The sequence below is a fragment of the Chrysochloris asiatica genome, unplaced genomic scaffold (assembly GCF_000296735.1).
Source record: "Chrysochloris asiatica unplaced genomic scaffold, ChrAsi1.0 scaffold00006, whole genome shotgun sequence".
NCBI classification, from domain to species: Eukaryota; Metazoa; Chordata; class Mammalia; order Afrosoricida; family Chrysochloridae; genus Chrysochloris; species Chrysochloris asiatica.
In genome coordinates this window covers 22820869-22848404 of record NW_006408524.1, presented here as the reverse complement: position 1 = coordinate 22848404, position 27536 = coordinate 22820869, and the positions used below count along the sequence as shown (strand labels likewise).

The 27536-nt window shown below is 40.5% G+C and overlaps 1 protein-coding gene across 3 annotated transcripts in view; it reads left to right on the top strand.

Moving 5' to 3' along the window:
- CREB5 (cAMP responsive element binding protein 5) overlaps nucleotides 1-20464 on the top strand; it is a 583431-nt gene extending 562967 nt beyond the window's left edge. For 2 of the 3 annotated variants that reach the window (XM_006832178.1, XM_006832179.1), the window contains 4 exons: nucleotides 2401-2718; nucleotides 6901-7128; nucleotides 18541-18649; nucleotides 19561-20464. In XM_006832178.1, coding sequence (XP_006832241.1) covers nucleotides 2401-2718; nucleotides 6901-7128; nucleotides 18541-18649; nucleotides 19561-19724 — 819 coding nt within the window. In that variant the 3' untranslated portion in view covers nucleotides 19725-20464. The remainder of the gene's footprint in view (nucleotides 1-2400; nucleotides 2719-6900; nucleotides 7129-18540; nucleotides 18650-19560) is intronic. The other variant, XM_006832180.1, reaches the window with a different exon arrangement.
- The last annotated feature ends 7072 nt before the right edge of the window (nucleotides 20465-27536 follow it).

Below are 27536 nucleotides of genomic sequence, written 5' to 3'. Positions count from 1 at the left end.
AGCTCACCAGCTGCTCTTTGGAAACCCTATACAGGGGTCGCTATGGATCAGAATCGACTCAACGGCACTTAACAACAACAACAACAACAAATTAAGTTGTGGAGTCCAAATGTTGGTGCAAATGGTTAACTTGGCTGCCAACCAAAAGGCTGAAGGTTTGAGTTTACTTAGAGGTATCTCAGAGGAAAGGCCTGGTGATCTACTTGTAACACACCAATGACTAGGGAATCTGGTTTACAGTAACGGACAGGGGTTGGGGTTTTTAAATAAAGTTTTATTCGAACTCAGCTTGCCTATTTGCGTGTACATTATATACAGCTGCTTTTTTACTACAACGATAGGGTTGAGTAGTTTTGACAGCGACCATACAGCATGCAACAATTAAAATATTCACTACCTGTTTCTTAACAGAAAATCTTGCCATAATCTAGAGTTAAAGTGGAGTAACTGTGACCCTTCTGAGAGCTGGAACTTGATTTATCTGGGTTTGTTTACCTGGTTTACCTGTATATCTTGCCCACCTTTGATGGGGTGCAGTCTTGGCACTTTTCTATCCCTCCTGTTAGTGGAAAAGTTTGAGTTTTCCACCTGTGACATGTTTCTGCTATACACCGATTCCAGCTTTTGCCAACTTTACTGTATTTGTTCATTTGTTTGTATGCGTGTTCCTGGTAAATTTTCTGGTGTAGGAATTGGTGTAGATGGCCTGCCCATTACTAAAGAAGGGGAAGGGATGCAATATTCCATACTTTTCGACTTTCTTCACTTTCCTCGCAATGTCAGAAGAAAGCAATTGTGTGAGAATATCAGATAAGCAGGTAACCAGTAACTGGTAACTATGGCTTTGCTGTTGCTGCTGTTAAGTGCCATCGAGTAGGTTCCAACCCATAGCCACCCTGTATAGGGTTTCCAAGGAGTGGCTGGTGAGCTCGAACCACTGACCTTGCAGTTCAAACTGACTTTGCAGTCCAGCACATGAACCCACAGGACCAATAACTAATGTCTTCAAATATTGTGAGTCACTGATTCTAATTTGGGGAGTCCTGGTGTGGTGCTGTGGGATAATGCAATGGACCACAAGGTCCATTTGAACCCCATGGTCTGAGGTTCAAATTCACCAGTCACTCCTCAGAAACCCTATACAGTGTTGCTATGAGTCAGAACAAACTCGACAGCACTTAACAACAACAACAACAATTATAATTTGGAGTCCTGGTGTGGCCCTGTAGGATAAGAGCAGGACCACAAGGTTGGATTGAACCACAAGGTCAGCAGTTCAAACTCGCCAATAGCTCTTTGGAAACCCTATTCTGGGTTTCTCTGAGTCGGAACTGACTCCACGGCACTTAACAACAACAATTCTAATTTAGAAGTCTGGTGTGGCACTGTAGGATCAGCACCGGACTGCTAACCACAAGGTCTGTGGTTTCAAACCTACCTACCAGCCACTCCCCAGAAACCTTACACAAGGTCGCTATGAGTCAGAACCAACACAGCGGCAATTGACAACAACAAAAATTCTAATCTGAAGCTCTCAAGTAATATTACTATTCTTCCAGCATCCTACAATTTGAGGTTGTGTCTTCTTTGTGTCTTAGAACTCTTTTGAGAAGCAAAATCTTTATTTTAATTAAATTAAATTTAAAGAAATAAACTTTATTTTTGTGGCATATGTGCATGTAACATAACATTTGCCATTTCAACAATCTTCACATGGACAATTTGCAACATTCATTATGCTTAGCATGTTGTTCAACCAATTTTTTCCAATCTGCTTAACAGAAGCTCCGTTTCCCCTAAGCACTGAGTGAGAGACAAGATCTTTTATCCTTGTGACCCTTACAAAACATAATGCTATATCAGATGAGGAGCTGGTATAGCCTTTTGTTCAAAGGTGTCAGCACATTAAATGGTTCCAGTGTGGCGCTGTGTGATAAAGCACTGGACTGACTGTAAGGTGGGTTTGAACCACAAGGTCGGAGGTTCAAACTCACCAGCCTCTTCTTGGAAACTCCGTACAGAGTCGCTGTGAGTTGGAACTGACTTGATGGTACTTAACAACAACAACAATTTGGTTTTTACTTGCACTCAATTTTAGTATGCTATGATGCAAAACTGCATGGTAGGGAAAACCTTAGTAGAATGGCTACTTTTTGATATCATGTGCTGCTCATTAGCTGTGCAGCCTAATTAATGTTTCTGGCTGATAATTAACCTCCTGCCCTGCACTATATGTAAGGAAATATGAGGTGAATTCAAGAGCACTCGTCCCTACATAAAAATGGTAGCAATCATACCATATACTATTGTAGAATTAGAAATACGAGTTATTTTGATTGGAAACCGCTCATATGTCCATGACTGACCTCAGTGGTTCCCTCTTGTTGTGTTCTGTTTCAGAGGTTGAAGGCCGCGTTGACTCACCACCCTGCTGCCATGTCCAATGGGAACATGAACGCCATGGGACACATGATGGAAATGATGGGTTCCCGGCAGGACCAGACGCCACACCATCACATGCACTCGCACCCGCATCAGCACCAGACACTGCCACCCCATCACCCCTACCCGCATCAGCACCAACACCCAGCGCATCATCCTCATCCTCAGCCCCATCACCAGCAAAACCACCCCCATCACCACTCCCACCTTCACGCACACCCAGCGCATCACCAGAACTCGCCACACCCACCCCTGCACACCGGCAACCAAGCACAGGTAGGCTCTTTTAAGGACATTTCACCCCTTCTGACTAACAGTACAGGCTATAAAGCTAGGTTCATTCGCAGCCTCCTTGTTTGACCAGCCCACTGTTCGATCTGGTACTCCGGGGAGCTCTGTTAATTTCCTAGGAGGTAATTATTACCTATGCTGTCCCACAAGCTCATAATTTCTTTAACTAATGCACTACATTCAGGATCCATCTCTAGGGGCGAATGTGAACTTCAAGTTCTCCAAAATCTATTTTTACATTGAGTTACCAAGTTAGCCCTAAAAGAGGAATATCAAAGAGAGGATCAGAAAGAAGTTAAGCTTAAGAGAAAGACAAGAAGAAAAAAAAAGAATGAGAAAAATCAGTTAATTCTAAGTTTGATTCTAGCTGTTGTGCTTTAGAACATCAGAGAGATTCAATTTGGTCACCTGTAAAACAGAAATTCAATCCAATGGACCATCTTTTGTGGAATAGTAAGTGTTAAAAAGCTAAAGCGTAGCAACAGTTCTAGGCAGACAAAGAGGCCTATAAGAGATGTGGGGGCAAAGGTGCTGTGTAAATGGTGTGGAGAGGTGACTCATCCCACCCAATGTGAAATGCGTTGGAGGCAGCAGAGACAGCCAAGCTCTGTAGAGGATCGGTTCTAGAAAAAGGCCAACTCCCAGTGGTGGAGAGTCAGCAGGAGTGGCCAGAAAGAAAGCCGTCATTTAGACTAAACTGAAAGAGAGTTGGGGGACCAGGCAGACGTTATGTCACCCAACCCATATACCCAAGTGGGTTTTAGTAAGTAAGTAGATGAAGGACATGGCAGGAAGCAGAGCTAGCCCCAGACACTTTGGATCCTCAAGCAGGATGACCTTTATAGTCCCCTTCATCCTTCCCATGCTGCACAGTTCCATTCAGCCAGGATGAAATGGATTCGGAATCCTGGAGCCACCAAATAACACTTATTCACCATCTCCTCTCTCCTCTGCCCCTGGAGATGAGACTTCACAGCCGGGCAGATTTTGACGACCTTCCCCGAACACCCATGTTCAAACCTGCAAAGCCATCCCAAACCGGACCGTTCACAAACATTTTAATGATTTGAAATGAACTTACTTTTTCAAAGATCCTTGCAAGTGTGTGGATGAGTAAGAGTTGGAAAGTGTAGTGAGTATGCAGTGAGAGGACCTTCATTCCTTTACCACATCACTTCCTCTGTGACCGTGGACAGTTAATTAACCCTGCTAAGCCTCAGTTTCCCCATCTGAAAAATATAGGTAGTGACAGAATAGCTTTGCGTAGACTCATATTAAATAGTAGAGCCTCTATAAAGCCCTCTGCTCTGTTTTTAATACATTGGTATTATTTCCAAACTGATACAATATGATAGAAATGTAGTAAGTGGTTTAGAAATAAAATACCACCCAGAACCCATTTTTATTCACATTTTTAATCAAATGCCATACTGAGATGCACATTTAGAAGGGAAAAGATAGATAGGCCAATAGATCTAAATGTATATTTAATTTTTAGGAAGCCAAGAACTTAAATCTTTGGTTTCTTTGGGGATAGGTTATTTCATAGACAAGTTTAACAGTTCTTTAAATATAGAAGCCATTCGTTAGCTAATTACCAATTAACTAATTGCCCTCTTGTTCAAGGCAGTAAGTGGCCAATTGTATATGCAATTAGTTCATCGCTATTATAATTAGCTACACAGACAATTCCTTTTTTATCCTTATATTAATAAGAAATGTATGTTGGAGAAGATAATGAGAACATCAAATCTACAATTTCACAGGTATTATGGGCAAGAACAAGACTAAATCATTTTTTTTAATTGAGTTAATTTGAACAAAAGTTATTAAAATTTCAGCAAATTCGTTTAGACAGTATTCTAAAATACCACCCTTAAATTGTCTGGTTACTGAGATCTTGTCATTTTTTAATTGCATTATTATTAGAACAGTAGGCATAGAAGTTTCCTCAGGACCTTCTAACTCTGGGACCCTATGGTTACTTAGAATAAATGTCTTTTTGAAATCACAATTCAGTATTTTGATCAAAACTTTCAGTGCATCTCTGTCAACAGAATTCCATTTTAAAAATTAAAGTGATCAGTAACAATGCTGACTGGGCTACAAATTTGGGTCTTGAGGGTAGCATTGGCAATTTCTCCTGCTATTTATGATCCCCTTACATGTAAGGATGAGATTTCAAAGTCCTTATGTGAGTTCCTGGCTAACAGGATCTTTTTCTTCTTCTTCTTCCTTAACTAATCCATGCATTCTACCCTGAACCTGAACTGAATCTGAAATCTCCAAATTGCTTATCCCTTTGGAAATAAGTGGACAAAAAAAAGTGTCCAAGGATAAAGGTTGGAGATGTTAGAATGGGAGGATACAGAGCGGAAAGAGATTAAAAACCAGTGTGCCTACTTGAGAGTCTTGCTTATAACTGGCAAAAAGAGTTCACTATTTCACAAAAAGAAATGGTAAAGGCAAAAAAAAAAAGTCAAAATAGCTTGTCCATTCCCTCTTAATGCTTTGCTTTGGAGTCATTAGCTCAGAGGTTAGCATCTGAAATGACAAGTTCTTAATCTTTGCCAATAACAAGGATTACGTCTTCACCAGCCACTCTGATGAGTAAGGCCTAATTTATTTTGTTCTTCCCCTGTGACCAGGAGGGTGGGAATTGCCAATAACACCATTTTAGAAAATGTCTTTGCTTTCAATAATATCACTGCGATGCAGTTCAACCTCAATCCTGATGTAATTCTTTTACAGTCCGTCACAGAAGGTTTGATGGAGTTTAGGATTCAAATATATCATCACCAGTCACCTGATGTAGCCTCTGTTAGTACAATTACAGTCATTCTGATTGATTTCAATCAGAGCCCTGGAATGTGGTAGGGAAGGTTGTTGGGCTGCAGTTTTAAAACTTTTTGCCTGTTATTTCTGCAGGTTAACTATGACTTGTAAAACAACTTTATAGGTATTGCAGCTATATAACCTGAGTGACTGAGAAATGGGAAAAGAGACAAAAAAAAAAAAAAAAGACCCCCTTTATTGAGAATAAATAAGGAGAAGTAAAGTGCATTAGGAAAGCCTTAGGTGTCCAGACATATAAAGAATCAGTCGTAGAAATTTCACAAGGTGCTGTGTGTCTGATTTGTGGAGAGAAATAAAGCAATATGTGTGGGAGGCTCCCAAACTTTAGATGTCGCAGAGGCCCATGCCGCCCTAACAAGGAATCTGTAAGCATGGCAAACATTTCTAATAATGTGTTTTGCCGTGCCTAGGATTTCCTTATAATGGAAGTATATGAGGATGCACAGCCATCCCTCACTCTCTCATACATAAAGTGTGTAGCGTGCCTTGGTGCCATTTTGGGTATGGGTTGCATAGCTTCCAGGGCCTTGTTTCCAATCGCCTCTGGGCTCCAGAAGGCCTCCCGTAACTCCCTGGTTGAGTCAACACTGAGAAGCTGCTGTTCTCTGAGTTCACAGGTCTAGGTAGTCCCTCTGCAGTAAGAAGTGGGACATACTGAAAATAGGTTCCCAGCTGCTTCCCAGACTTCACTGGTTGCTTTAATAGGAGCCCCAGCATTGACAAAGAAGCCCCAGATGAGTGTTCGGGAAACATGGTTTACCCCCATTGGAATGAAAGAAAGCCCACCACCCTGCCCAGGAGGAGTGCACTCCAGTGATGGATCACTCATTCATATTGTGGCAATAACCCTGACCTCTCTGGATCCCCCCTGTACAGTACATGGACTGCTTTAAAGTGCTTAAATGCACTATCAAGGAAACATTTTTTACATCTGTAAGAGAAAAGACAAATGTTTCCTCTGCCATGAGTAAGTCCAATGCCTATCAAGAAACAATCCAAGTGCTATCTGGCTACATATGTTCACAAATTATTCTTGTATCCTGCCAGAATGGCACAGAATATAATTTTTCAAAACCCATTGTCTGCGAGTCGATTCCAACTCTTAGCACCTTATATGAAAATATAGTTCAATGACACTCCCCCCTGCCCATAAAAGTGATTTCATTTTCTACTTCATTCTTAGGAAACATGTTTGACATGCTTACTAAAGCAGTTGACTGGGTTTTGTGTTTTAACACTGGCTTGGGTTTCTTCTCTTACCCAACATCTTTCTTCCCTATCCCAACCTCCCTCCCCATCGGGTCCCAGCAGGTATCACCAGCCACACCACAGATGCAGCCCACCCAGACAATACAGCCGCCCCAGCCCACAGGTGGGCGCCGGCGGAGGGTGGTGGACGAAGATCCGGATGAGAGGCGACGGAAGTTTCTGGAACGGAACCGGGCAGCTGCCACCCGCTGCAGACAGAAGAGGAAGGTCTGGGTGATGTCACTGGAAAAGAAAGCAGAAGAACTCACCCAGACAAACATGCAGCTTCAGGTGCAGAGCTCGGTCTCCCTCCTCTGACTCAAAGGCCCTGTGTACAGTTGGCATTTCCTGCCCTTCAAGCACTCGTTGACCCAAGCAGTAGTGGCACAATAGACTATTCCTCAGCTTTATTAATTCTGGGACATTCTATAAAACAAGAACAAACCATTCCACTTTAAATCAATCATTCTACGAGACTCTGAGGAGGGGAAGGGCCTGTTCAGTGGAGCTATGGGGCCAAGAGCACAGGTTTTGGTTCAAACCCCACTTGGACAATTATTTGCCATGTTTAACTGCTCCAGCTGTCAGTTTCCTCATCTATAAAATGGGAATAATAGCCTCATAGAGTTGCTGAACGGAAAAAATGAACTACTATCTTAACAAAGCAGTTAGCACAGTGCCTGGTACATTATAAATCTTCAGCTGAAAGGCAGCTATGTTATTCCCTTAGGTGAGGAGGTTGCTTTGGCTGATAGTAGATAGTCATTTTGTTTCATGGAGGAAAAGAAAGTGTCACTATGATTGTTGCTTGACTCTGAAAGAAAAGTCATGTTTTATTCGTTCTACTCAACAGGATTTGAATTTTGAATGGCTTTTGATTTACTCACTGAGGACTTCTTAGAAGCAGGCCCCTTTGTGGGAGTATTTCAGAGAAGGGGAGACTATTGAGAGAAGGGGATTCTCATCCTAGGGTGGCTTGTGACATGGTTCAGACCTGACATTAAAAAAAAAAAAAGGAATGTATTCTTCACAAGCATGTAAAAAAGATAACTAAGTAGATATGTTGTTGTTGTGTGCCGTGGAGTCAGTTCTGACCCATAGCGACCCTGTACAGGGTTTCCAAGGCTGTAAATCTTTACGGGAGCAGAAAGTGTCATCTTTCTCCCACAAAGTGGCTGGCAGTTTCGAACTGCTGACCTTAAGGTTCACAGCCTGATTCGTAACCACTACGCTATTAATCCAGGGATAGCAGCAGTCCAGTAGGAAATGAGTGTATGGCAAAAGGGTGAAAGGTACTGGGACAAAGATTTCCCACAATTGGGAGAATCTGCATTTTTACTGTTCACAGTTCATCTTCATCACTGCATCCCCCAACCCACCCTCAGGTTCTCTGTACATCTTTAGAAAGGACCCTAAAGGTGCCGTAACTCCAAAGCCTTTGCATATTCAATTGCACTAAATGGAAACCACTGGAAATATGCACCATATAAGTGAGAAGTATTCAAGGAAAGTTTGGGTTGAGTTCTGTAATTTATGGGCATTCTCTTTTTACCCCTAAATGTATCATTCTTTTTGTGATAAAGCTGAAAAAGTAACTGGGAACTATAAATAGCAGATATGTGGAGAAATAAGATCATGGTTCCTCCCACTAGCTTGTATGCTCCATCAAGCCAGGAATGGTGTCTTAATGCCTCTACACTGCCTCCCCCCATCTATCTAGCATAGTTAGTGGTTGGCATGGTGAGGACCTGGGTGTCTACACCCAATAACCATTTGTTGAATAAATGAATGAGTTCCTCATCACCACAGAGCCCAAACACTGGCTGCCTAACCACTTGGCAAGGATATGGTTGAAGGAAGTCAAGCCACAGAGGGATGGCAGGGATCAAAAACTTTTCAAGTCACTCCAACCCGAAAGCTGGTAATTCTAGAATCTGGCATGCACAATGATGTGTGTGAGAAACGTTTAGGTAGTACATGGATAAGCATTTTTCACGTCCATAGCTGTATTTTTATTTGAACGTGTGTTGGAAAAGGTAGTGAGAACCTCAAATCTACAATTTCACAGATATTATTGGTAAGGACAAGGCTAAATCAGTTTTTTTTTTTTAATTGAGTTAATTTGAAGAAACATGCTAAGTAAATAAAAATTCAGTTGTATGTGGACATGGCAAATATTACAGTGGTGGTTCTGCAATGACTGAACTTTGGGCAACCCTAGAACTTGCTACCACTTTCAGGAGTGGGCCACAGGGGAACCTTGTGGGTATAGCAGACTAAGGTTCCATCAAGCTTCCTCAGTCTTGAAACTATTGCCTTTTGTTGTTGTTGTTGTTGGGTACCTTCGAGTCAAATCTCTGCTCACAAGGACCCTATGTGATAGAGTGGGGTTTCTTAGGCTGTAACTGGAAGGGAAGCAGATCACCAGGGCTTTCTCCCATGAAGATGCTCAGTGGGTTCGAACCACCAACCTTTGGGTTAGCAGACAAGCACTTAACCCATTATGCAATAGAGCTCCTTGTTGTCTGTTGTTGTCAGGCGCCCACTCATAATGACCCTATGCACAACAGGGAAACACTACAAGATCCTATACTGTCCTCACAGTGCTTGTAACGCTTGAGCCCATTGCTGCTGACACTGCGCCAATCCATCTCATTGGGGGTCTTCCTCTTTTTCATTGACCCTCCACTTTATCCAAGTGTGATGTCCTTCTCCAGGGACTGGTGTCTCCTGATAATATATCCAAAGTATGAGAGACAAAGTCTGGCCATCCTGGCTTCTATAGGAGCATTCTGGCTGTCCTTTTTTCAATACAGATTGGTTTGTTCTTTTGGTGGTCCATGGTACTCCTTAGGCCTGGTGATTCTCTGTTGTGGGAGGCTGCCCTGTGTATTGTAGGATGCTTAACAGCATCCCTGACACATATATACTAGATGCCAGTAGCAAGCCCCCCACCCATTTGTGGTCACCAAAAAGATATCCCCTGGGGGGCAAATTGCCTTCAATTGAGAACCACTTCCTCAAATGAAGGGACTATGAATAGTATATATCAGATGCCAACACTTTGTTTTCTAATTAGTGTTAACTAGACTGTCCTCATAGGATGACTCCATAGTAAATATGATGGCGCTAGAGCATGAAAAGGAGTCCTGGTGTGGGATAATGTACTGGACTGCAAGGTCGGTTTGAACCACAAGGTCAGTGGTTCAAACTCACCAACTGCCCCTTGGAAACCCCACGCAGGGTCACTATGAGTCAGAATTGGCTCGATGGCACTCACCAACAATAGCAACAACATGGTGTGAAAACATAGAACAGTGGCAGCAGAAAGCCAGGAAAAGTAAAGATGCCAGTTTACACTGAAGGCAGGCATATTCATGACTTGGCGTGTGCATATTTAGGATTGCTTTTATAAAACACATAAAGTGCATTTACTCTTGATTAGACCTTATCCCAAGGAGCCCTGGTAGTGTCGTGGGTTACGTGCTGGGCTGCTAACCAAAAGGTCAACAGTTCACAACCACCAGCCACTCCGTGGAGAATGAGTCTTTCTGCTTCCGTAAAGATTTACAGCCTTGGAAACCCTATGCAGGGTTGATATAGGTCATGACTGACTCTGACTCCACAGCATGGAGCAGCAGACCCTAACCCATTTTCAGAACCAATGGCTAAGAAAAAGAGATACTATCTTCTAAGCCCCTGAAAAACAGGAAAGCCCTACTGACTCCTCTTAGCAGACACCTATACCCCTTGGTGGTTAAAGCAGTGCCCTAGCAAAGGCCAGTCTCTGAAAAAGATGAAATTGTTGCCGTTTCCCAACCACAGCTTTGCTTCAGAGACACAGAAACCACAAATGCTCACTGCTGTCTGTGATGGTGAGTGTTATGCCTCATGCCCTGCGATGCTGGCTAGGATTCTGCAGGTTCAGCTACCTTTGAATGACCCTTTCCCTCTCACTGGACCTTTGTAAAAAGTAAAAGGTGTCTCTCTTGAGGTTGTCCAGTGTGCCAAGTTTTAAGTAAACAGAAATGGAAGGTGCTAAGCAAACAAACTCCAGCCAAACGGAATAGCCAAGGTCTGGATGGCCAGCCTCCACCTTTCAGTTGTGTTCCAGCATAGAACACCTTCTAGTTAGGCTGCTGAGTTTCAGATTGGAAAAACCAGACCTAAGAAAATAAAATCAGAACCTCAGACTTCATTTCCTAGTCTCATAACCCGTGTCTTCCCAGCAGGTCAACACAAGGGAGAAACGGGAGAAACCACCCACACTGGCATTATGTTTGGGGAGAAACTGAGGCTCAGAGAAAAATGGGGAGTCTTCCTTAAAAATCGTACCATCAGTAATAGCAGAATAAGGACTCAAGCAAATCTTCTTTTGACCTAACATACAGCTCTGTGAATATTCCATTTTAGAAGTCCTAAAACTAAAAGAATCCACATTCTTTATATATACATAAATATAAAACATAGAGTGACTAAGATCAGCCCTAAATCCATTAACTGCTGATGTGGTGCTAAGTAGACCATATATGTTCCATAGATGATATGGAAATCATCTGGTCACCCATGAGAATAATTGCTTTTCTTTTTTAATGCAAAGACACATGGTCCAAGTCGCTGCTGAAATTTTAGACACATGAGCCCAGGCTTGGGACTTGGCAAGAGAATTGGCCAGATGGGAACTGTTGCTTGACAAATTGAAAATTCCTTATTTCAGAGTAAAGCAAACCTGGCCTCAGAAAATCTACCAAAAAAAGAAGAAGCAGAAGAAGGCTATATTTCAGGGCCCATTTTGATAATTATTTTTTTGGCATAGACTAGTGCTTGCACCAAAAAGCATTCTGGGTTTATCTTATAACAAAACAATATCCCCAAAGTTAAAGCCTGTGAATGTAGCCATTAGAGACTTCTTGGACTGCTTGCTTACCACATGTTATTGTAGTATTGGATGTCTCTACAGGGATGCGTCTTCATCCTGAGGCAACCTTTTGGGTTAAAGAATAGGACTGTCTCTACCTGCTTACAGTCCACATTTAAATAGATAACTGTTTTAAAGTAGCAAACTCAAATTAGTTTAGAAAAGTGAAAAAATAAAATTAAAATAAAAATGAAAAAAATAAAGGGTTGATCTCAGCAGGAGAATCAGTTTCATTATTTATACTTAATTTTTGCAAAGTATGCTAACACTAAGTCCTAAAACAATTATTATAAACTACACACACGGGATAGAAAAATTAGTGATTTGCAATGATTTTTAATACAAGGCAATTCAGAGTAAGAAAATGCCTCCAGAATCCCTGGGTTTTATTTTCCTGCTACAATATAGGGAAACGTACAGGTCATATTTGTTTACTCTTGCACATATTTTAAAGTGTTGACTGTCTTCTTCCAAAATGAATTCAAGGTGATCCCTATTTATGTTACCTTGAAAAGTATTTCTTCTTAAAATACACGTATAGCCTAGTGAGTGCTTTTCTTACTAAAAAGGCAGTCTGTCACTATGGAATCCTTAAGGTGCTAATACATGTTCATAATTCACTCACTCTTCTTTCTCGAGGGCAATGATTCTTGAAGTCTTGTAAGCCAGAGGGCCCTTACGCAACCTAATGAAGCCTATAGTCTCTTATTCAAAAATATGTATACATTCATGAGCACACAAGATTTTGCTCTATACTGAAACTCTAATCAATGTCTCTTTGGATTCTGTCCCGATAAGATTTGTATGCACAGGAGCTGCTGGGCATACAAGTTTCTTTATGAAATCTAGGGCATTGAAATAGAAACATATTTGAGAATATTAAAAAGTTCATAAAAATTAAGATTGAATCATTTATTAGTTAAGTCGATAATTAGTCTTCTCAATGCAAGGCAACACAGAAACACTCATAAAATAAAAACTAAATCTTATCTTGCTGGAAGGAGCTTAAAGAACTCTTCCAGTCATTTGTTTTATACTTATTTTGTGCTACAGTTTTGGAATTCACATCCTTTGATTCTCAACACCTCGTTAAGAGTGCCTTGTCCTGCTGGATGTTGCTGCCCAGGAATTTCTGTTGCTTCTGCAACTATTTTACTGTGACTATGTTTCTGTTGTTTGCTGCCATCATTTGGTCCCCAAATCATGATGAGCCCATGCACAACAGAATAGAACGTCGCTAGGTCCTTTCGCATCCTCAGGATTGGCTGTAGATTGGACACTTGTGATTTGCAGAGTTTGCATTGGTTGATTTTCTGAAGTAGGTCACCAGACCTTCCTTCTGAGTGTGTCTTAAATCTGGAAGCTCTAAACCTGTTCAGCTTCATAGCAAATTGAAGCCTCCTTTAGCAGGCGGTGGCTGTGCAATGTGGTACGTTGGCCAGGAATTGAACTCAGATCTCCAACATGGAAGGTGAGAATTCTACTACTGAGCCAACATTGCCCCAATCTGTGACAGTAAGACACTTGTTAGCATCATGTGGTTGTTGTTAAGTGCCATTCCAACTCATAGGGGCCCTGTATAGAATTTCTGAGGAATGGGTGGTGGGTTTGAACCTCCGGCCTTGTGATTATCAGTCCAGTGATTATCCTTCAGCACCACACCAGGACTCCATTAGCATCATGGTTGCTGTTGTTACTGTTAGTACCATCGAGTAGGTTCCGACTCACAGTGACCCTGTATAGGATTTCCAAAGAGCAGCTGGTGAGTTTGAACCACTGACCTTGTGGTTCAAACTGACCCAGCAGTTGAGTGATTATCCTACAGCGCCACACCAGGACTCCATTAGCATCGTCGTGTGTCAGTATGTTGTTTGTGCTATGTTATGGTTGAAAAATGAACGAACAGTCAGCTGCTTCCTGACATTTTATACACCTCACCATTAACATCATAGTTATGTGAACATGATGTAAACAAGAAGTTGATTGTTATTCTCTACCAAGGATATTAACTGGTATTCATTTTCCACAATCACATAGCATGCACAACATACTGACTTGTTACATTAAGAAAGATGTTCATATACATGTCTAAATCATGGCTGGTTGTCATAGCTTTCTCCAGACTCCTCCTTTTTAAAGGCCCTTACCAATTTCAGAACTTCGGTTTCTATGCCTGCAATATATTGGTTTACTAATACATTGCCTCCGAAGTCATCATAGCTGTTGTATGGGGCTTTGGTTTTAGGTCAGAATACCACATATGCTGCTTAAAGAAGTGACTGGTACTGTTTTATAATGGCCTTTCACGGAAGCAAAAGATTTATTTATGAAGCAGTTTGGGATGTGCCAAGTATCGTAGGCAGTTAGCTCCTTGCAACCTTAGAACCCCAAAGAACGGAATTCACAGTGTTTTCTTAAGGAAGAGGCATTGAACAATTAGTGTCTGGGAGCTTGACGCATGCCGAGAAAGGGTGTGACTGCTAAGAAACATAGTTGAGGAAGAAATGGAGCCTGAATCCAACTTACCCAAGATAGTCAAGCCACCAGGAAGGTTTTTTTTCTTCTTCCAGAAATATCAGAAAACAAGAGAACTGGTTTTGATTTGCTTTTGGTTTTCAGGCTTTCCTTGTTTGCTGTTTCCTAAGTCACAGTAGAAAAGTGTAGCTGGGTTCATTAAAACTTGGAACTTGATTCCATATACTAAGAACCATTGTCTACACTTGTCTGCATCTGAACATTTCTGAGTTAGGATGCAGGTGTCTGGCAGCCATGATTTCAGAGACATGTTAAGTCTCTAGTTCCAGTGCAATATGACATTTAATTGAGGCTAAAAAATGCATATATACCAACACATCTTAGTCACCTTTGCCCTTTTTGTTCTGTTTGTTTTGTTTTTAACCAGGGATAGCCTTCTATATGTTGTTGTTGTTAAGTGGCGTTGAGTCAGTTCTAACACGGAGGGCTCCTGTATAGGGTTTCCAAAGCGCAGCTGGTGGGTTTGAACCCTTGACCTTGTGGTTACAGTGATTATCTTACAGTGACATACTTCCTTTTATACAAGCTGGTTCTGTTGTTTTATAAAAAGATATATGAGGGGGTTTCAAAAACTTCATGGAAAAATTCCATTATCTTTTCATTCCATGTAACCATGAGCTTTTTGAAACCCCTCACGTAGCACTATATTTGCCAATTCAATACTTTTAACATGCACAATTTACATGAATCTTGTTGGGCAGCTAGCATCAATGTTGCTATTAAATGCTGTTGAGTTCGCTCCAACTCACAGCGATGCTATCTAGGGTTTCAAAGCTGGTGGGTTTGAACCACCAACTTTGCAGATCAAACTGACCTTGCAGTCCAGTTCATCATCCTGTAGCACCATAGCAGTAGTTGCCAAATTACCCAGCAATAGGAACAGAACTCATTGCTTCTATAAACAGAGGGAGAATTGGGCAAAACAAAAAAGTCTGTATTTAGATGCACATAAAAACAGAGAGGAACAAGGTCTTGTTTAAGGCTACAATAAATTGCTCTATAAAATAAAGTTGTCCCACTAAGCCTGGAATTGAAAAAGGGTCACTTTTGGCTTTAGAAGTAGAGCTTCCTTATCAATCATATTCATTTGGAGGAAGGAGGTACAATTTGCCTTCCATAAACATTGTCAGATTTAAGAGCAATTTTCCTGCCCGAAAGTGATTTATTCATCATGAGTGCTAATTTCTCAAATAGACATTTTTATTTTGTAAAGTTTGGAGGAGAAAGAAAATAACTTGTAGATGATACTTTTGTTGCTTTGTTGCTAATGTTATTCAGTACATGGTCACTAACAGTGTTTTGCAAGTGAATTTAGAAATGGAAGTTACTCTTTAAATTTAGATTTACATTTAAAATAAAACAAAACAAAAAGAGCAGCTTTTAGATCCCAAAGCTCACTTTTCTAGGTGATAAATACATGCCTGAAAAGCCAAGTTCATATTGAAAGTGTAAGCCACAATTTAATGACAGCAATTTTCAAACACCTTTTTCTGTGTGCATACTTTTTTTTTTTAAGTCGCCCACGTGTGGCTTACTAATGCACGGCAGCCACACAGGCTCGCTGGCCAGAGAGAGGGTATTATTTATCAGAATTTTAAAATGGCTTATTTGAGAAAGCACTGTGTTTACAGTTTACTTTTATCAAGTGGAAGCACTTTGGAGTTAGCCATCTATTACACATTTATATTTAGACAGTGGGTGTCAAGGACATTATTTTACAAAGCTGTGAGCATGCTTTTGTGAATTACTACCTAAGTGGAGATTTGAGTCACTAACTGGTGTGGCGCAGTAGGATAAAGCACTGGACGGCAAGGTCGATTTGAAACACAAAGTCGGTGGTTCAAACTCACCAGTTGCTCCCTGGAACACCTACACTGGGTTACTATGAGTTGGAACCAACTCAATGGCACTTAACAACAATCTACGGAAGAAATCTAAGGAAGAAATTTTAAAAACATGCAACCCAAGACACCCTGATAATCCACACAGAAATTAGTCAAACTGGTTAATGAACTGATTAATTCAATCAAGGTTCACAACTTGATTCCCTCTTGCCTCTCTGGCCTGACCTCATCCCACCAGTACATAGTGGTTTTCCTGGCACCTGCTAAATGGGCACCAGGCAGGTAGACAGACTCCACTGAACTGTAGCCCATTTGGAACTTCTTTGGGGAAATTTAATGGTAGATGAGTCCATTTCTTTCCTGAGGGCATTTCGATTTGAAGTTGTCGTTGTTGTTGTTATGTGCCGTGGAGTCGGTTCCGACTCATAGCGACCCTGCACAGGGTTTCCGAGGCTATAAATCTTTACGGAAGCAGAAAGCCTCATCTTTCTCCCACAAAACAGCTGGTAGTTTCAAACTGCTGACCATGAGATTAGCAGCCCAATTCGTAACTACTACGCTACGAGAGCTCCTTTGAAGTTGGTGTAGTGCTATAGAATAAGCACTGAATTAGCCCCAAGGTCAGCAGCTCAAATCTACCAGTTGCTCTGCAGAAATCCTACACAGGGTTGCTATGAGTTGGAATTGATTCTATGGCATTTGACAACAATCATGTGTTTTAGGGAATAACACAGATGAGTGCCTGAGAACCCAGGCTTTCATTTTCTCACAGTCCAAAGTCAGGTGTGGATCTAGGGGGAGCTCCTTAGTGTTGGGAGCTCCTGCCTTCATCAGCATTCCTTGATGTCTGTCTTCCTCCAGTGTGTGTCTCTGTGTCCATTCTGCTCTCTTTATGATCCAAAAGTGATTTGGTTTAGGGCCACCCAACTCAGGCATGGCTTATTAGCATAACAAAGAAAAGCTTTTTTCCAAACAGGATTACATCCAAGCATATGTTGTTGTTGTTGCTGTTAAGCACCATTGGGTTGATTCTGACACATAGCGACCCAGTCCAGGGTTTCCTAGAAGCAGCTAGTGAGCTTGACCTCTCAACCTTGAGGTTCAAATTGACTTTTCAGTCTCCTCCAAGGGTATGCTGTTGCTGTGAAGTGTCGTTGAGTTGATTCCGACCGATAGCGACCTTGTACAGAGTTTCCAAGGAGCAGCTGGTGAGCTTGAACCTCCGGCTTTGAGGTTCAAATGGACTTTGCAGTCCAGCGCATTAACCCACAGCACCACACCTGGACTCCTCCAAGGGTACAGGTACAAAGAACTTAATACATACATATGCAATGTGGCATGGGGGGCGTGAGGAGGTGACACAGTTCAGTCCTTAATGTCCTGCCATGTAATTCTTCCCAATGATCACTGGGCATGCACCCTCTCCTCGTAGTTTATGCCAACCAGCTCTTGTAAGACAGTGCAAAGATGATTATTATGATGGCTACGTTGATAGAGTGTTTACTATGTACCTGGCACTGTTCTAAGTGTTTTGCAACTGTTACTTCATTTAATCCTCACAACAACCCCATGTAATTGTATGCACAGGTGGTCTCCGGTTTTGGACATATTCAAGTTAGGATGAACCACCATCAGTCTTGATGTGTTTTTTTAATAGCTTCTTATCATTAGTAATTTGTTGATGTGACCATCTTCATGAGGTGTTTACATGTCGATGATCAATGTTGTGGTTTATAAAGATACTCATAATAAAAGGCAACAATAATGTAAACTGTTTTAAGTGAGGTTTTGACGTATGGACTCATCAGAACAGAACTCTGTTGTAAGTTGGAGACTACCTGTATTCTTTTTATTCTTTTCTGATGGAAGAGGTTTCTGGGGCGCAGTTGGGTTACACTACCTATCTAGATTCATATAATACATGTGAAGTTAGGATTCTCACCTAAGTCATGTGACTCCAGAGTCCATAGGGTAGTCTGACCTTGTTCAGCTCTTGAATTAAAACCCAGTATCTGCAGAAAGGAGCTCTGGTAGCGTAGTGGTTACAAGTCAGGCTGCCAACCTCAAGGTCAGCAGTGCGAAACTACCAGCAGTTCCGCGGGAGAAAGATGAGGCATTCTGCTCCCGTAAAGATTTACAGCCTTGGAAACCCTGTGCAGGGTCACTATGAGTCGGAGCCAACTCCACGGTACTTAACAACAACAACATCTGCCGAAAGTCCCTGATAAAGGGAAAGACCAAATTGATGGCCAGGTGTCTTTCTCAGGTAGAACTCGCTGATTAATATTCTCAGTGTCATTCAGACATAGCCAAAATGTTTGCCAGTTGCATCGTTGTTTGAAATACATGGTTTGTTGGGTTCGTTTTCTCTGACCTTCTCTATCCGGTTTTGCTATTTCTTTCTAGAATGAAGTGTCCATGTTGAAAAATGAAGTGGCTCAACTGAAACAGTTGTTGTTAACACATAAAGACTGCCCAATAACAGCTATGCAGAAAGAATCACAAGGATACTTAAGTAAGTCACGGGTTTATCTGCTCTTTTTAGTGTCCCATTTTTTTTTTTTTACCACTAAGTTTGCGTTGGATGTTATTTAAAGAACAAAAGGGAAGTATAGATTCCCTCCCCAGGCAGAGCCCATACTAGAGATTTTGAATGGCTGCCAGTGGCACCCTCTTTCATCACCCCTATTTATCACCATGCTTACCACCTCCTGATAATTTCTGGCTAAAATCTCGCTGGCAGGATTTCCCTGGTAAAATCCTACCAATTCCAATTCTGCAGACAGTAGGGAGGTGGCCTGGTGGAACCCATGTAAAATTGGCCTAGTAGTCTTTCAGAGAAATTCATGGACTGGGAAACAGGCACTGGATGAATCACATCCGGTATCTCAGGATGTCACTCAGTGGGCTGAAATGCTAGTGATGCGACCTCAGTTTATCCATCCATGAAAATAGATCTCTTTTTTATAGATCCCAATTTCTGCATCTGGAAGGCAGATAGATTAAATGACAGTTGAGTAGGGGTTGGTGGGAAGAACAGGGGGTTCATGACTGAAGGTCAATTTATTTTCAAATAATTTTTTAGATTGAGCAACACAGATTCTCCCACCACATGTGAGTATTTTTCCACATTTGATATATGGATGGCTATTTGAAATACAAGATGGGGACATTCACATACCAGGACTCATAATCAACTCGTTTTGCTGATGTAGAAAGCATGGCTTTGCTCGTAGCTGTAACCTGGGAAGGCATAGCTTTGTGACTCCAGTTTAAAATAAAGTTTTGAAGTTAACTTCCAGGAGAAATTGTATGAGAGCCTTCTACTTCAAGTTCATGTCTAGTCATATTTTGCTGGTAGCCCATAAGTCCACGCAAGGAAGAGCTATATTGGTGTGTGTCTATGTGTTTGTTTTTTCCCCCTAGGTCCAGAAAGCAGCCCTCCTGCAAGCCCTGTTCCAGCTTGCTCCCAGCAACAAGTCATCCAGCATAACACCATCACCACTTCCTCATCTGTCAGCGAAGTGGTAGGAAGCTCCACCCTCAGTCAGCTCACCACTCACAGAACAGACCTGAATCCAATTCTTTAAAACCCACGGGTCAGATCTTGCCTCGTGACACAGCTGTAGCATATCATGCATCCTTTCTTGTAAGGGCATTTGTAGAATTCTCTCCCACCCAGAAGACTCCTCAGCCCTTCAAAGACTGCCTTTCATTTTTATAGTTACTATGGAAATGTTGTCTTTTATACTTAGTTATATAAGAAAAAAGGGAGTTATGCAATTAATACCTATCAGCTTGGGAAATGCTTTGATGCTTTTCTCCAATTTTCTGGTACCAGTTACTTGTTTATAAATGGAACTCTTTCTGTATATAGTCCTGGTTTCATTCTTACCAGTCCAACCCCTTTGCCTGAAACAGTGAATCTTGTTAAACTGCAGCTTTTAGCCAAAACAAGGCATACTGAGATGTCAAGTAAGCCCCTCCAAGGTGACTGGCTGGGAAGTCTAATGACATCACAACATATGTTGAGTTTGGGCAGTTACATCGCCTGTATCTCAGATAAACACAGAGCCTTCCCACAATGTTTTTTTGTTTTTGTTTTTTTCCTTTTACTACAAAAAATTCTAAGACCCATTGATGTCCAAACCAAACTACCAAGCGTCTTGCCACCTCTCCTCCTTTCGTTCCACTTGCTCAAATGTCCAATTTTCCTCTCCATTTCCACTTTGCCTTGGCCTATTTACTCTTCATTTTGACTATCTTCTTTTTTTTATTTTTTATTTTTCCCTTTAGCTTTGTATCTAAAGAAGAAATAATGTTTAAAAAAGAAAGAAGCAAACTTCTCAAAAAATGTGCATCTAGCACTTGCCCTGTGCCACACAGTGGGGTTCATTCCACTCCTACTTTTTTATAAAATAGAAACCAGGCGATTTTTAATGTTCCTGGTTTCATGTTTTCAATCATCAGAGCCAATCAAAGGTAGCGTTGTGACTACAGATGTGCACTGTTGATGCCAGCTGTGGAGAAGCCAGGGATGATGGCTCAGTAAGCCCAGATCAGATCGTGACCGTCCACATGATGATACCGGACTAGAATATCACACCCCTGAACTACAACTGGTTTACTATGGCCTGTTTATAATGTTGAAAATCCACAGACTACATAATAATTCAGACAGGCTCTACTCACTACACAAATTACATTGTCCAGCCATCAGATGCTAATAGCTAATTAGCTGCTAATAGTAAAGTTTCTTTCTCTTTTATTTTTTCCTTAAGCCTATGGAACCAGCTTTGCTGTTCTAATGGGTGAAAGTAGACTCATGACTAGGAAAACTAAGAAAGAAAGAAGGCTCAGTATTTTCCTAGGTGTGCTTCCAGCCCTCCATGGCTAGTCAAGAACCCTTTGGCTGCTATAGGAATCCCCTGGGCAAGGCGCAGGCTACTCTTCCCTTCTAAATAATCCTAATTTATTTTTTTAACAATTCACATGGACTTGCCCATTATGAAAAGCAGATAGTCCCCAAACCGCAGTTGTGCCTCCTTTGGAACAAGCCATTCTACTGTGCTGTTGAATATTGCATCTCAGTAATAGCAGGGGCTAATGTTTCCCTCAAGCTGTCTAGACAGGTGCTGGCATTTCATCTCCATTTGAATGCTTGATCATCCAATGTGTGTGTGTGTGTGTGTGTGTTTCCATGGATTTTAAAAGAACAGTATTTTATAAAAAGGTGTAGCTTTTATAAGAGTTCAAATAAAGGAAGGATGTGTTGTTGCTTCTCATTCTAGTGTAAAACTATTTTGGAAGGAAAAAAAGTGAGTATGAGGGTCATGAAGCATACTTTTTATAACTAGTTTCAGTTTATCTAATAATTTACTTTAAAAATAAATATTTATCAAGAGACCTTCCATATATCTAGTGCTTTTCAAAGAAATGTTCAGGGAAGCTTCTGACTTTGATATATGCTCTAAGCCTCAAAGAAAAAGTAAAAAATGAAAAGAAAGAAAAAAAAATACAAATGAGAAGGATTTTCTATTATATTTTAGGCACAGTTACCATTTTCAAGTACTTTAAATACTGAATTCATAATGGAAAAAAAAATTTTTTTTAATCCCCGCAGTAAAAAACGGAATCATATGACCTGAATGTGGCTTCCTAAACTATGTTTAAGGCTTAGCTTTTAGAAGTCAACCATCTTATCTCTATGTTGAAATTGCAAGTCATTTTATTTTTTCAAAAACTCCCCAGGGTCTTCTGCAGCCAAAAAGAAAGGAAAATGAATGCATTGAAATGTTTGTCTGGGCTTTAATTTTTTTTTTAATTGTATTTTATATTTAGCTTTGTTTTAAGCAAACAAAAACATTTTTTCTTGACTGATGCATAGCACTTAATGAAATGGATTTTTTTTTTAATCCACTGGTAATATCAGAATGTGCTGGGAGTGGCCTGTCACCAAAATTGTGGTTTAGTTTACTTGGACTCCACCTCTTGATTAAAATATTTCGTTGTTTAACTGAATGCCTCTGCAGTTAAGAACTTGCCTGAGTTTTCTTAATTCAGCATCTTGACAGTTTGACTGATGTGCATTATATATAGCTCAATTATGTCTGTTTTTTATGCTAAGTAGGCAAGCCAACCACACACGTTAGCAAACCGGCCTAAACGTATAATTAGAATAAACTGTCTTCTTGTTATACTGCGGGCCTTTAGGTAGGTTCATTAGCAGTGTGGAAATAACACTAAGTGGAAGAGACCAGCCAGTTGTCAGCGCTTTCTTGAAATCCCAAAGAGAAAGGCTCATTGGCCAAACCCAACAATCACTTTATCAATATGAGGTATTTCTCTTCAAGGTCTGCCCTTTACCAGACTCCAGAATATCCAGAAAATCTTTTCTTGCTCTGTGATTTTTTTCCAAGCTGGGAGAATGAGTATCTCCTGTCTACCACATTCTCCTCTTGTGACCAGTTAGTTGCTAGGCTGTTATTATTAGTAGGATCTAGGTCATGACGACCCCATGTACAACAGACCACAACATTGCCCTGTCCTGGACCTAGTACTATCTGGGGCAGAGAACAGTCTGCTGTAACCCATTACAGGGCATCTATATTTTCATGAATCCTGTTAGAATGATTTCAGAACACCAATCCTAAGGAACGCCCTCTTCATTCATGTGTGGTGTCTTTGTTATCGCCAGGATCAGCCTCTGAAATCACTGCCAGCCTACCTAGGAATTTGTATGGTGCCTCCCCTGCCTTTACTCCCCTGGGAGTAAACAAATTAGATAGTTCCACTTGATAGCATTGCTGCTGGGAGAATCGTCAACTAAATTGAAGCGTCCACATCTTAATTGTTTCTCCTTGGTAAATTTCTCAACATCTGATGCCAGAACAGGTATAGTGAAAATCCTAGTCATGAATGAATGGACTAATTTTAAAGCGGGGTGTTAAGTCAAATGTTTTCTCTTTATACTCTTACTTATTCCTCTCTTACCCACAAATCCATCTATGCAAGCTACAGTCTGTAGGAGACAAGTAGTCTGAGGACTATGTGAGTTATACTAATTAGGCAAGCCAACTGATTTACTTAGAGCAAATGTTCTTCAGAACCTATTCAGCCAATGAAATAAAATGCAGCCCATATTCTGATCAGAGAAGCATCAGTGATGAATGCCCAGGTGGTTGTTTTTATCTGTTACATACATTTTAGCGGATTCGTTGAGCTTGTCATTAAAATCATAAACCAACTGCAGTAAAAGACCCATCTGTCTGGGAGTTCTCAGCACCAGTAATTGCTATAAAACTAACCATCCAGTTAGGATAGAAAGTTCTCATTAATAAAAACCATCTAAATATATATATATGTGTGTGTGTATGTATGTATGTATGTATACAGTGAAATTCAAGGACCAAAGCAAAATTTGAACAGGAATCTATTAATTTAGAATTTTATAAGGTATTTATTAATAAATGTTATTTTTAAACATTCCATTTGAACACTATTCTTCTGTAGGATCAACTTGTTTTTAAAGTGTTAGTTCATAATAAATTACTCTACTTGTATATCTTCATTTGTCAGGGTCTCAATTGCTATTCTTCATTACTTCGTGGGAATGTTTGCTTAGATCTTTATGCATAGCTATTTCCAGGATTTTTGTTGCTCTGTGAGTTTTTGGGGGGGATTTTTTAAGTCTATGTCTTGAAGTTTTTTTGTTTAAAATTTTTTTTTTTTTTTTTTACTTATAAAGTAAGCCCTTTTCGTTAGGAAGCAGAATTCAGCAAAAGGGAGTCAGTAATTATAACTGGAACAGCTTTCTTGTCAAAGTGTAAAAACAACTTCATCTCTGCTTTCTCTCCACCGCATGTCCTAGAATGTCTTGCACTATTCAGCTTCTTTAGAGTTCTTTTTGTCCCTTCCCCAACAATGTGCCATAGCTTTAAGCCATTCAAACTCCATTATGCAGTGTATCTGAGAAGGGAAAGGAAAACAACCCATTTAAATTTGAATCAAACCATGCCTATGCGAATAGTAGCCACCTAGAATCTGCGTTTCAAATAATTTATATTTTGAAATTGCACTTTAGCATTTGTGATCCGTTTTCTCTCTTTCTCTTTCTCACCTTTCCCCTCTCTTCAAATTTGCCTTTGCTCTCCCCTTCACTCTCATCCTCCCTCCAGGGCTCTGAGCTGCATCATTTAAAATACTTTCCAGAATATTTGCACCAGGAAAATTTACATGGTGTTCATTAGTAGCCTTGCTAAGACTTGTTTCTCACATCAGCCTAGATGAAACCTGCGGCAAGAATGCCAAGGAGAAGAGCCAATACACTATATGGTTATACTCTTTATTCCTTTATTGATAGCATGTTTTTAAAAATGTTATATTATGCAAAAGATGTGAGGCAGCAGCTAAGCTACACTTAAGAATTTTCTGTCTCATCCTCCAAACCAAAGTGTCCTGCCGAAGCCAGGAGACTTATTCTTTTGTGTGTTGTGGTACAGGCCTGACTGCTGTCCTCTCCCTAGTCTCTCTGAAGCCACTGAACTCACAGTGGGCCTATCTGTCATTCCTAGGTCTCAAAGTGATGATGTTACCTTGTAACATAATTAAGGACAGCGCCTCTGTTTTACAACTATAATCTAAAGAAGGGCAAGAAGACTCAGAAGCAATAAACTATCAAATAAAGTCCAATACCAACACAACACACAAAGAAATAAGATTTTAGCTAATGTTATAAAAAAAAAAAAAATGAAAAGAGTTTATGTCCATTCAAAGTATTTACCATTTCTTGTGGAGTTCTTCAGTGACCTAATGCTTATAGCCAAATTGCTTAAAGAGTGTTTATATTTTTTTTTCTTATAAATTGTCTATTTTTAAAAAAATTTTTTAAAGTATTTAACCACAAGCTGAAGAGGGAGATGAGGTGAAGCCAAATTGCCAGCATTTATTAAAAGATTAATATTCTTAAGTGGCACTCTGATACCTTCCCAAGCTTATCAGAGGAGAACTAATGATTATAAAGTTTTATGTGTAGACCAATGTACAATGTCCAACTCACTAGAGGCCAGGAGCTAGAAAACTCTTCCTCGGCCACTTTAGATTTTCTTGCATGGAGTTTCGGATTATAGAATTTTATAGGATTGATTTTTGAAAACAGAAGCATTTTAGCCTCAGGACTGAGAATGTGGAACCTGAATAAATTCGCTTTAAATACATCATTAAAATCTCATGCACAATAAACTCATCAGAATCCAGTTTGCTCCTTCAGACTCTTAGTGTGTGGTAGCCACTACACGAGATCATAAAAGGTATCAACAGTGCCTAAGTGGAGGGGGTTTAAGAGAAAGGATCCTTCCCAGCTAACCATCAGTAGAGAAAAGATCCCCTCACCCTCGCTCCCTCTAACTTCTGCTGAACGAGTACTGCCTTTGAGTATTGTCTTAGAGGAAAGATACAATTGAAGTATTCTCCCTGGAGAGGGCATAGGATTTGGGATCTTCTAACAAGGACCGAAACAATGGCTCGGTTCAAATAGAAATGTTCTGGAACAACTGGAATATAAATAATGTCCAAAACTATCATTTAAAAGAATCACTTTAGCACTGTGCAAAATAAATGTTCATTAAGGAAGTCCCCCCAAAAGGTGCTGTCACTTTAAATTTCTGGACTTGGGGTTGTTTGTAATTGTAAACAGCAAAGCATTTGTGTTTGTTTGTCTATTTGTAAAGCAACCACCTTCCTTATTGGAAGGAGAAAAAAAAAATTGGGGTGGGTGGGTGGGTACATATGTGTAAATACTTGCTGCAGCATTTAATATGTTTAATTTTATGTTAAGCTTTTTGTTGCATTGTGAACACATTTATTGTTACCAATGGACAATAAGTTCATTAAAACTGTTCAACTAGGTCAGACCTTTACATCTCTTTGAAACAAGAAGAGATAATATTTTGTGCATTTGTACAAATGTTAATAATATCACTGCAATTCCAATATAATAAAGCACTCAAATGCAAATCATATATTGAACCTTTGTATGATGAGCTTGGGGACTGGGGTTAATAGCATGTTTTTTAACACAGTCTCATTCATACCCCTTTGAGGTCACCATTATCTAGGGATAAAAGCAAGTTCCAACGTTCTCCTCCAACCCTACGTACACTTTCAACACCTTTTCAGTTCAACTCATCCATGGCATTGCTGTACAACTAATGGGTTCGTAGATTATAACAGTCAAGAAATACAGCTATTGTAAGCTTCCTGTTCAAGTTATGTCCAGGAACTAAGGCCAACTTGCTGACTACTCCGGTCATCAAATCCTGGAGTTCTTTTCTCGACCTCCAGATAATTCCTAAGACTCATGTTAGCCTCTCTGATGTACCATCTAGATAGCTCCCTTTCCTTCCTTCCTTTCTCCTCTTGCTTCTGTTCACGTTGCCTGTTCTCTTCTACTCCATGCCTGAGCTATCAGTAAGACCAGAATGCAACTACTTATCATAAATTTCACTGCTACCATCCTGGTCCAAAGTACCAGTGTATCTCACCTGGATAATTGTAATAATCTCATCTGACAGCTGAGGGGGGCCTTTGGGAATGGAAGTTACATTACACATCTGCACTGCTCAAAACCCTCCAAAGACCACTCACTGTACTCAGAGCAAAACCCAAATTCTCTACGAGTTCTGTAAAGGCTCTGTATGATTGGACCCCACCCCAATTAATTTTCTGAGATCCTCTATTTTCATCCCCCCTCATTCCACACAGCTCCATCAATGTCTTAGATACTTCTCAAACTTCCCAAGCACCATCCTACTGAAAGCCTTTTCACACACAGTTTATTCTCTCAGCCCAGAATATCCTTCCACTAAATATCAGCATAGCCTACTTCTTCAAGTGTATTCCTCCCAGTCAATCCTTCCCTGACCATGCTATGGAGTCCTGGGTGGGATAGATGTCTAAGCACTCAGTTGCTTATTGAAAGATTGGCAGTGTGAACATACAGGCGGCACATTAGATGAAAGACCCAGGGAGATCTACTTCTAGACATATTGGCAGGCACTCTGGTGGCACTGTGGGTTAAGTGTTGAGTTGCTAACCACAAAGTTGGCCGTTCAAACCCTCAGCAGTCTGCAGAAGAAAGATGAGGCTGTCTGCTCCTGTAAAGATGGACAGTGTCCACAACCATGTGAATCAATGGCGGTGAGTTTGGTTTGGTTTTTGGTGATGATGGTGTTGGCCTTTCCACATGAAATTGCACCACACATGCTTTTCATTCTTCATCTGCTTTGGCCAGATGATTCTTTTCCGATATTTACCACCATCTGACATAATTTATATTTAGTTGTTTATTTGTATTGTCTGTATTCTAAAACTAGAGTGTAAGCTCTGTGAGAGCAAAGACATTA